This window comes from Macaca fascicularis, chromosome 7, assembly GCF_037993035.2.
Source record: "Macaca fascicularis isolate 582-1 chromosome 7, T2T-MFA8v1.1".
NCBI classification, from domain to species: domain Eukaryota; kingdom Metazoa; phylum Chordata; class Mammalia; order Primates; family Cercopithecidae; genus Macaca; species Macaca fascicularis.
The window spans coordinates 72923074-72934420 of record NC_088381.1 but is presented as its reverse complement, the minus strand read 5'-3'; the positions used below and the strand labels follow the sequence as shown (position 1 = coordinate 72934420).

General features: G+C 45.4%; 2 protein-coding genes across 4 annotated transcripts; both read right to left on the bottom strand.

Moving 5' to 3' along the window:
- Positions 1 to 720: 720 nt before the first annotated feature.
- On the bottom strand, positions 721 to 11296 carry LOC101864864 (small ribosomal subunit protein uS11m). 3 transcript variants are annotated; one of them, XM_045395956.2, is made up of 7 exons: positions 11212 to 11296; positions 10967 to 11083; positions 9843 to 9927; positions 6240 to 6338; positions 3733 to 3862; positions 1928 to 1993; positions 721 to 1114 (listed from the first exon to the last, which is right to left on the bottom strand). In XM_045395956.2, exons 3-7 carry the CDS (start codon positions 9917 to 9919, stop codon positions 1007 to 1009), a joined length of 480 nt encoding a protein of 159 aa, XP_045251891.1. In that variant the 5' UTR covers positions 9920 to 9927; positions 10967 to 11083; positions 11212 to 11296; the 3' UTR covers positions 721 to 1006. The 3 variants fall into 3 exon arrangements, 2 of the variants coding, with proteins under 2 accessions (XP_045251891.1, XP_045251890.1); XR_012415332.1 differs by lacking the exon at positions 9843 to 9927 and having other exon boundaries at positions 3733 to 3942; XM_045395955.2 differs by lacking the exon at positions 9843 to 9927.
- On the bottom strand, positions 6450 to 6846 carry LOC135971894 (uncharacterized). Its single transcript, XM_073996674.1, is given in 3 exon segments — positions 6450 to 6628; positions 6631 to 6681; positions 6684 to 6846. Coding segments are annotated over 3 exon segments (138 nt in total). The 5' UTR covers positions 6709 to 6846; the 3' UTR covers positions 6450 to 6566.
- Positions 11297 to 11347: the final 51 nt, after the last annotated feature.

Below are 11347 nucleotides of genomic sequence, written 5' to 3'. Positions count from 1 at the left end.
TTTTTGAGACAGTCTCGCTGTCACCTGGGCTTGAGTGCAGTGGCACGATGTCAGCTCACTGCAGCCTCCCCCTACTGGGTTCAAGCGATTTTCATGCCTCAGCCTCCAGAGTAGCTGGAATTACAGGCACACGCCACTATGCCTGGTTAATTTTTGTATTTTTGGTAGAGATGGGGTTTCACTATGTTGCCCAGGCTGGTCTCAAACTGGACTCAAGTGATTCATCCGCCTTGGCCTCCCAAAGTGCTGGGGTTACAGGTGTGAGCCACTGCTCCTGGCCAAGAATCATGTTTTACACAACTCTACCCTCCCCGCTTTTAGGGCACTCTCTCGTTAGTGCTGGGACTGCTGAAGCCCATGGAGTGTAAACGAATGCCACTTTAATGTGGGGAGTCTGACCCACTTGTAGAAAATCCTGTGTTTAGGGCTAACTTTAAACATGCCCATAATGGTGAAATCTATCAGAATCCAGAGGTAGGTGGCAAAAAGCTCTCAATCTGGGCCAAATTACAAGTCATTAATAAGAAAAGTTACTAGGATTAGCTCTGGAAATCTTGGGTAAGGGGCTAGATAAGAAATATCTGAAACCAAAGGTGTCTGGTAAACAGCAACTCACATTTACATTTTAACCCTTTCATCCAAGGTCTCACCTCAAATCACACTCTCTTTTTCAGGAGGAAGTAGGAATTATGTAACTCTGAAACAAAAATCTCAAAATTATGACAGATGGTACAGATATTTATTTTCTCTGAGCACAGGTTGGGTCTAGGCCACGGCTGCCCCTGTAGCTCCCCTCTTGTAAGAGATGCAAAGCTTACTTCTGGGCACACCCATCTCCAGCTGGAGATGCAAGCAAAGGCCACTGTGTAAGGAGGCAAAGCTCTCCCTTACTGTTTGAAGGACCTCTAACAAGCATATGCTGGAGAGAGCTCTGACAGGGAGCATTTTACAAGGTCCCACTGGAGCTGAGGCTTGAGGTCAGGTCCAAGTGCAAGCTTCCTTCCCATCACAGCCTCCGAGCCTTCCTGGGGCGGCAGCCGTTGTGCGGGATTGGGGTGTTGTCTGTGATTGAGATCACTTCCAGGCCCCCCATGGTCAGTCCGTGGATGGCAGACTGGAAGGAGCAGAAAGAAAAGTAGAATGGCATGGTCCCAGAAATGATGATCCAGTGTCTCTAGGCAGGGTTCGGAGAGGGATAGGGTGGGGTAGAGAAGGGAAGGGAGGGGTGACATGCCCACTGGCTTTGATACCTATAATCCCAATCCTATTCTACTCTCACAAACGTCTCCACCCAAACCCTTTAGCCAGGTTTTCACTGTCCCCCTCTCAAATCATACCCACCACTTTCCACGTTGTGCTTTACAGTCTGAACAAAGACTTCCTGTAGATCTTGGCACACCTTGGGTATCATACTTCTGTAGCTTACTTCGGCAGTTTTCTCTGCCTGCAATGTCCCCCACCACCCACTGTGCCTCCACCTCCCTAATACCTCATTATTCCTGCAAAGTCAGAGAGATGTCACCTCTTTGAGGAAGCTAAAGATTATCTGTGCTAATGATCATCAGGAAAGATTATCCTTGCTAGGTACGGGATCCCCTGATGGGCTCCCAGCACTCTGGCACATGCTTACCACGGCACTCACCAGTCTGTCCTGAGGGATTTGTTTGTGACAGTTCCCCCAGGAACCACCTTCAAATTCCCAGTCTATGGCACACAGCAGGCACTCAGTGAGTGTCTGATGAATTATACTAAGTGATCTAGGCTTGCTCTGAGGGGCTTAGTCGATTATATAAACCACCGATGGGAACTTCAAGCAAACATGGAAATCCACTAAAGGGTGTTTTCTAATCTCTCTGTACTCTGCTCTCAAGCCCCAGATTCTCACTTACTAGGAGGCACACACACTACGGAAATCACTGTAGCTTACCAAGCGTCCTGGCCCCAGGCCTTTCACCACAACTCGGATATGGGTCACACCTTTTTGTGTAGCTTTCTGGAGAGAAGCAATGAGTGGTTAGTGCCCCGGAGAGAGAACTACTGCATCCAAATCTCTTGTTACTGCCTCCTAGAGCAAGGAGGGGTATGAGCTCAGGGAAAGGGCACCCAGAGAAGTAAACAGGGAGGCAAAGGGCAGATGGCTATAGTGGAGGACAAGCGCCAGCAGAGAACACAGAATTTGGCAGGTTGCAGAATTCACGTGACTGTGATCTGTTTAGCCTAGGACAGCACTGCCACCTAATGGAGATTTCTAAATGTTGCTCAGGTTTTTCTCAGCTGGGCACATGCAGAATTTCAGACCATGAGGCAACACCCTAGGCTTCAAGGCTGAACCTAAATACCCACTTCAAAAGTATTGTTTAAAATCTCTAAGTAGTTAGAGTTGAAATTTTCTTTCTTGATAATAAAGGCAGTTCATTACAAAAAGGGAAAATACACAGAACTCACTCATGACCCACCATGCAGAAGCCACTGTGAACACTGACGTACTTCTTTTCATAGTATATGATCTGTCCATGGTTGGGCATTTACAGCATTTTGATTTCTGATGATAGTACATGCAATCAGTATTTTGGGGTGCCTTGCCTTGTTTGAAGGTCAAGGTTTTCCTTCAGGAAACACATCTGGTTTGGCAGTCTGAACATTTGTAAGGCCTGTGCTATAGTAGAAATTGTGCAGGCTTTGGTCTCAGACCAATCTGGGTTCCGATGAATGAACTGAATCGGTGCATGGCTCTGGGCAAGTCACACACTCTGAATCTCATATGGCTTATGAAAATGTGGATAATTCTGAGGGTCTCTGAAGATTCAAGATAATAAATGTAAAGTGTCTGGCACATGTAGATGCTCAATAACTATACCAATAGCAGCACCTTGCCGATTTGCTTCTAAAAAAGGTCTACAACAGTTCATACTGGAACTGGTATCGTATGAGTCCTCACGATACTATATCCTCTCCAAAGAGACTATCGTATCTCCCCCAACCCCAAACCATGGGTCTTTATTTTTATTTTTTTTCTTGAGATGGAGTCTCACTCTGTCGCCAGGCTGGAGTACAGTGGTGTGATCTCGACTCACTACAACCTCCACTTCCCGGGTTCAAGTGATTCTCCTGCCTCAGCCTCCTGCGTACCTGGGACTACAGGCGCGCACCACCACATCCAGCTAATTTTTCCATTTTTAGTAGAGGCGGGGTTTCACCATGTTGGCCAGGATGGGATCTCTTTGCCTGCCTTGGCCTCCCAAAGTGCTGGGATTACAACTGTGAGCCACCGTGCCCGGCCTATTTTTAAATTTTTTTGGAGATAGGGTCTCTCTGTTGCCCAGGCTTTAGTGCAGTGGTGAGATCATAGCTCACTGCAGCCTCAAGCTCCTGGGCTCAAGCCATCCAGCCTCAGCCTCCCAAGTAGCTGGAACTACAGGCAGGTGCCACCACACCTGGCTAATGGTTTTTAAATTGAGGGGTCTTTGGTTCTCAAGCTTTTGGTATCTTGGCTTTTACATCCTAGAATGAACGAACAGGGGCTTCACCTCTAATGGAGCTGAGAGAAAGAAAAAAGAGGAGCCTTTCACATAAAACCTTTTCAAACCAGTGCCCCAATGTCAGGGCATCTAAGCTGCCATGACAAACCCTTGCTTCTGAATGGGTAGTATAATGAGGATTCTCCACTCAGTGATGAGCTATGCAGAAAGCAAACACACGCTACAGAGGGAAGCCGAAGGAACACACACTTACCGCCGCTGCGGCTATGCCTGCTGTCTGTGCTGCGATGCCTGTGCCCTTCTTGGAATTCCGAAATCCCTCTGTGCCACAGGAAGCACGGGCAAGGGGCTCATTACTGGCAGAGACTACCTGGATCTGTGTGCTGAGAAAAGCAGAAGAAACACACAGGATACCACTCTTCTTTAGGGAAATAAGAGAGAGCTAATCTATGCCCCTAGAAGCCTGGGTGAGAAAGAAAAAGGAATTCAGTTGCTTCTACTTTGAGCTTATCAGATGAACATGTTTTGAACTCCTACAAGAAGTATCAGGAAAGGTCAGAATTCTCCCCTAAACCTGACTGAAAACTGGTAAGTCACATAATCTAAAGGGTGCTCCATAATCTGAGAGTAGTTACAAGTATCGCCCAGAAAATGACTTTATTGGGGAAAGTTTTAAATATACACAAAAGTGAAGAGAATAACATATGAAATCTGATGGACCCATTAACCAGCTTCAACAGTTATCAACTCTTACCCAATTCAGTTTCATTTATAAACCTTGTTCCTACCCCACTCCCCTCACCAATGGATTATTTTGAAGCAAATCCCAGACCTATCATTTTGTCTGTAAATATTTCAGTATATAGCTCTAAAAGGACTCTTAAAAAAATATTAGTAACATTACCATATTGGATGCTTTTTTTTTTTTTTTTTTTTTGAGACGGAGTTTTGCTCTTGTTGCCCAGGTTGGAGTGCAATGGCATGATCTTGGCTCACAGCAACCTCTGCCTACTGGGTTCAAGCGATTCTTCTGCCTCAGCCTCCAGAGTAGCTGGGATTACAGGCATGCGCCACCACGCCCGGCTAATTTTGTATTTTTAGTAGAGACAGGGTTTCTCCATGTTGGTCAGACCGGTCTTGAACTCCCGACCTTAGGTGATCTCCCCGCCTTGGCCTCCCAAAGTGCTGGGATTACAGGCGTGAGCCACTGTGCCCGGCCTCATATTGGATACTTTTGATGCTTATGACACTATATTTCATGATCAAAAATTATTTTAAACAAGTAAAATTTTCTCTTTGTTTCTATTTTTTTGTGAGACAGGGTCTCACTCTGTCACTCAGGCTGGAAGTGCAGTGGCATGATCACAGGTCACTGCAGCCTCCAATTCCTGGGCTCAAGCCATCCTCCCACCTTAGCCTCCTGAGTAGCTGGGACTACAGGTGCATGTCACCACACACGGCTAGTTTTTGTATTTTTGTAAAGACTAGGTCTCACTATGTTCCCCAGGCTGGTCTTAAATTCCTGGCCTCAAGTGATCCTCTCAAAGTGATGGGATTATAGGTGTGAGCCACTGCATCGACCCACACCTTTTTCCTAATCGTCTCTAATAAGTTAACTTATTAATACAATTAAGATTATGCCTTAAGAAATCCTCAGATATGCTTTCGATTTCCCCTTTAGTCATCGTCATTCTATTTCTGGTCTGGAGAGCTCTGAGAGCTCACAGAAGGAGGCAGGAGAAGTGACTAAAGGGGAGGCCCGCTGGAGTCAGCCCTGAGCTTGGGTCATCCGCTTGTTTTCCTGGGTATGGCTCTGCCACTCCCCCTACCAGTTTCTAGGGTTTTCCATACTGAATAGATGCATAATTGCTTGTCTCTGTGACAGCCTAAACAGTGCTGTACAGAGTAGACCATAGACACTTAAATGCAGAGTTAGCCTATGTCCTTATTAGCCTGAAAGGGGGAAAAAAAGGAAATCCAATTGCTGTCACTTTACGTTTATCTGACAAATGCTGAAATGAATCCTAGAGCATTTCATCTGTGCCACACACTTTAGCCCATGACTCTAGTCTCTTGTGCTGGTCTCTAAATTGCTGGGTGGGTTGGCTGTGACCAAATGCTGATCTCATTTCCAAGTGGGGGCCAACTTGCAAAGTTGTCACTAATACCAGAAATGCTTCTGTTGCCAGCATATGTTTAGGAATTCCCTTGGCACTGCCCCCGTCTGTAAGCCACACAAGAACACTAGTCTTGTCACTTTAAACTCACCATCCACATTTAGCTCTACAAGGCAGAGGCCAGTGCACAGTGGCCCACAGTAAGGACAGTATCTATTTACTCGTTTAGATTCTGGTTAGTGTATTAATAAATCATATTAATATCTTGAATCGTATTTCTTTTAATTTATATATCATCCATTCCCTATCAGCAACACTTAATAAACACCTTCATGGTGGGACCATATGCCCCTAATACACTTCTTCCAACTATTGAGCAAAACTATTCTCAAGGAAAGCAAAGAAATCTTATAACTAGGAAATGCCCACCGTATGTCACATTTTCACGAAACTTGAATAAGCTTTGTAAAGACAGCAGGTGGTTCCTCAAGTGAGGAGGAAGATGCTGCTCTACACTGGCGCCATCATGCAGCACTTAGCACCCTCACTTCTACCCCAGGGTATTCAGGGCCAAGCTTGACTTTCCCTTTGAAGCAGAAAGAATCTCATGCTAGACCTCCCCAGTGTTTCCCTTCCCACTTACTTGTTGTAGGATGCTTTAATGTGTGCGATTGGGATCTCCTCAAATTTCTTTCCCGCCCACCTCAGAGAGCTCTCCTCTCCTGGAATGGGAGGGTAAATGCTGCAATTAGAAGAAAGATTTTATTTAAAATTATCTCAACTTTTTAAAAGTCAAAGAAATACAACACATGGTTAAAAAACAACAGCTCTCTGCCCCCCGCTGCTTCTGAAGTGGCTGCCCCCACCATTCCTTTTCAGTCCTTCTGGTGCCACCACTGCATCTGTGACTACCGTGCTTATGAGGCTGTTTCTTGACTTGTTGACTTCAGACACATCTAGGGACTTTCTGCTATGAGAAGAGATTTTAATTCATACTCCCCATCTTCCTTGTCCCTGCTAGTATACCCATATCATTATTTTCAGATCTTTTGTAGGTTCCTCTTCTCACAATTTAAAAAATAGTCAAACCTGTTTCTTGTTTCATCAACCATAGACAGTCTCTGGACTTTACTTTATAAAAAATGAGACAAAAATAATACTCATATCATTACCATTAAAAAAAATCCAGAATCCCCTGGAATAAAGGACAGCAAACCTTTTCTGTAAAGGGCCAGATAGTAAATATATTAGGCTTTGCGGGCCAACAGGTCTGTCCCAATTACTAAACTCTTCCACTATATCCCAAAAACAGGTATAGACAACAGTAAATTAATAGGCTGTGTTCCAATAAAACTTTACTTACAAAAACAGGCAACTGGCCAGATTTGCCCAGTGAACCATAGTTTGCCAACCTCTACCCTAGACCAGTGGTTTTCAATGCAGGCTGAACATCAGCCAGCTGTGAAGCATACAGATGTTTAAGCTTCACCCTGGACTTCTGATTGGAGTCTGGAAATCAATGTTTCAAATGTCCCAATAGAATCAGATGTGAACACATTGTCTTGCGTTCAAGATCTTCCACTGTCTTAGTCCAAGCTGTTTTCTGGCTATTTCTAGCTAAGTACTCTTTTATTTTCAGATGGCAAAAATTAGGTACCAATAGGGAAATAGGGTTAGTAAGAGAAGCCAAGCCTTGGACCTAGGAGATCTGTCTCAGTCTAGAGCTTTCCTCACCAAGCTATGATTTTTTTTTTTTTTTTTTGAGACGGAGTCTCGCTCTGTCACCCAGACTGGAGTGCAGTGGCCAGATCTCAGCTCACTGCAAGCTCCGCCTCCCGGGTTTACGCCATTCTCCTGCCTCAGCCTCCCAAAGCTGTGATTTTTAAAATTTGAACGCACACAACCATCCTTCAGCAATGGAGCTGGAAATAAACTTGCTGTTCCACTAGGCCTACACACATAAATCAGATTCATGTTTGTACCCACCACAGCCACTTGAAATACAATAGATTCCATTTTAGAAATTATATTATAATCTGAGGGCTACTCTTACCCCAGCCCTACCTGCTTTTCTAGAGGTATTTTAAAAGGCAAAACAAAAACACACTGGTATTCAAAGGTTACAAGTATATTCTTTCCTGTGGGTTTGACCTTATAAGTGATTAGAACTGCCTGGCAATCGTACAGCACATCCCCAGTTCAATTATCCTTCCATTCTCCTAGATGACTCTTATACCTTCTTTTGTCTCCTCTAACCTCCAACTCCCTGCTTCCTCACTGCTGAGCGGATGACCTCTATAGGTGAATAGAAGCAATCAGACTTTCTTCCAGCTCCCACTACCGAACATCTGTGCCCACAGCCTTTGTGCTGTCTCCTGTTACAGTGTTCCACTTGTGTATTAGCCCCTGAAGGACGCTGTTCCCACAATGTCCCCACTCCAGTATCACTTGTTTTTTCCCCTGTATACTGCACTACTCCCAATGGCAAAACATATTGTTACGTTCCAAACTGAAAAAATAACAAAACAACCCTCCAAAACCTCTTGAACCCACCTCCTGGGAGCTACTGTCCATTTCTCTATACCCTTAGAGCAGAGCCCTCTTAAGGAACTTTAAGGTACTGACTATACTTGCTGTTTCTTCCTGTCCTCTGCCTCTATTCTCCTTGAACCCATTTCAATCAGATATGAGCCCCTACCATTCCACCAAAAATGCTTTAATCCGACTAACTCCACATTGCTAAATACAATACGCAATTCTGTTATTGATCTAGCAACCTATCACATCAGCAGCATTTGACACAGTTGATCTCCCCACTTTGAGCGAAATTAAAAAACAAATGATCTCTCCTGGTTTTCCTATTATCTCTCTGGAAGTTCCTTGTCTCTTCTGATGGTTCTTCCTAATCTCCCAAATCTCTAAATGTGAGAGTGCTCCAGGGTTCAATCCTTGAACCTCTTCTCTTCATCTACATTTATGCTATTAATGATTTTGTCATCTCATGGTTTAAATATCTCTATGATGTCTCCCAACTGTATATCTCTAGCTAAAATCTGTCCCTTAACTCCATTTCTTTTTTTTTTTTTTTTTTTGAGATGGAGTCTCGCCCAGGTTGGAATGCAGTGGCACAACTTTGGCTCACTGCAACCTCTGCCTCCCGGGTTCAAGCGATTCTCCTGCCTCAGTGTCCTGGGTAGTTGGGATTACAGACTCGCGCCACCACACCTGGCTAATTTATTTATTTTTAGTAGAGGCGGGGTTTCACCATGTTGGTCAGGCTGGTCTCAAACTCCTGACCTGGTGATCTGCCTGCCTCGGTCTCCCAAAGTGCTGGGATTACAGGTGTGAGCCACCACACCCGGCCCTTGAGCTCCATTTCTAATGGTCTACATTGTATCTCCACTTGAATGTTTATTAAGCATCTCAACAACCCCCATCCAAACTCCTGCAGTCTTCCCCATCTTAATGACAACTCCATCTTTCCAGTTGTTTAGCCCAAAAAATTTTGGGGTCTTCCTTTGCTCCTCTCTTTTTCTCACACTGTATATTAACAAATCCTGCTTGTTCTACCTTCAAAATATGTCAGACCATTTATAATACCTCCATGGCAATAACCATGGTTCAAGCCACCATCATTTCTTGTCTGGATTATTTCAATAGTCTTCTAACTGCTTAGAGGACTCTTCCCAGCTTCCATTCTTGCTCTCCTATGGTTTAATATCAACACAGCAGCCACAGGGCTTACAAGATCTTGTCAGCAAGATCATGTCAACCCTTTATTCAGCAATTTCCATTGGCCTCCCATCTCATTCAGAGTAAAAGCTGAAGTCCTCACAGTGGCCGACAAAGTCCTACAGAATGTGGCTATGCAGGCCTGCTGGACCCCCACCTCCCCTTTCCAACCATTATTCTCCTACATTTTACTTGTTTTCTATTTACTGTCTTCTACCCACTGGAATTTAAGTTTTATGAGGCCAGGGCTTTTTGTCTGTTTGGTCAGGGATATATCCCCAACACTCTGAACAGTGCCTGGCATTGTTTAAGAAATGACTACAACAGAATCTTGGTTTAGATCCTTTCAGCAGCTCCTCACTGTCTTCAGTGGAGACATTGTAAAAGCTCCAGTGTGACAGACAAGACCCTTGACATTCTGATTCCTTCTTGTCTTGTTGGCCTCATCTGCCATCACATACACACCTGAACACACCATGATTTTCATACCACATGCCTTTACACAGATGGTTACCTTTGTCTCCAGTGACCCACTTCAACTTGTCCAGATGAACTCCCATTCGCTTCTGAGCTCCATGTTCTTTTCTCCATGGTCTTGCCTGATTTCCTCAGGAATGAGACACTTATTCTGTTTTTTTGTTTTTTTTCCTTTGAGACAGAGTCTCAATCTGTCACCCAGGCTGGAGTACAGTGGCGTGATCTTGACTCACTGCAGCCTCCGCCCCCCGGGTTCATGCGATTCTCCTGCCTCAGCCTCCTGTGTGGCTGGGATTACAGGTGCCAGCTATCACGCCTGACTAGTTCTTGTATTTTTAGTGGAGATGGGGTTTTGCCATGTTGGCCAGGCTAGTCTCGATCTCCCGACCTCAGGTGATTAGCCCACCTCAGCCTCCTAAAGTGCTGGGATTAAAGGCATGAGCTACTGCACCCGGCCAGGAGTTAGGCACTTATGTTTTCATACTTCCAAAGAATGCTTACCTCTGTTATACTATTGAGCAAATTATGGTGAAAATGTTTGCATGTATGTCTTCCCTCAAAGACTGTGAACTACTTATGGGGAGGAATGATCTTTTGTATCTGTATTCACGGCACCTAGCATCGTGTCTCACTCATAGTAGATTCTTGGTAAATGTTTGTTAAATGGATGTGAAGTTAAGTGGATGTGTATAGAGCATACAGAGGTGGTGGCACTGGTGGGAAGCAAGATGCCAGTTCCTAGGGCTGAGCACAAAACACACCCTGGACCATCTGTAAGATGTGCAGGAGCATCTGTTCCATCGCTAGCGCCCTCCACCTCCCCATTTTGTGTTGGAGGCAGGGAGGGTTGTTAGTCTGAAAAGATCTCCATCTCAGAAGGAAAGAACGCTGATACATGTTATGGACATCTCACATTCACTCATTGATTTAACGAATGTTCACTGAACGTTTACTCTGTACTACGGCTTATGTGCTCCTCACCACCTCTCTCAGCATTATCCGCATTTTTAGATGAGAAGGCTGAGGCTCAGATTTATTTGCAGAAGGTCCCACGGATAGCAAGTGACAGAGCTGAAAATTCACTGGTTCTGACTCTGGAGGGTGTCGGGCAAGAGGCAGGGGTTGCGAGTCTCCAGAGGGGCTGGTCCAAGTGGGGCTCACCTGAACCTGGTGTGGCTGGGAGCCGCCGCCTTCTCTTCAACTTCCTGCTTGGCCGCAGCGTCTTGGAGCTGCCGGGCGTCTGTGTGGATTGTCCGGGCTGGCGTCCTGGCCACGACCCTGCCGGGAAGAAAAGCTCGGTGAGGACCACAACCTAACGGTCACTGGGGCTCGGGTGGCTCAAGGGACACGAGTAGGAGCATAGCCCTGGAGTTGGCGGTGGGCTTGAGAGGGCAATCATTTGTTACCCGGTTGTTTGGGGCCAAGTCCAGGACCGCAAGAACCACGACCCCACGTTTCTTACAGCCTGCATGACTTGAATTGACCCCAGTCAGCTTCCGTCGGCAGCGTCCGTCATAGCTGCGCCGGCGCCGGTACCATGAG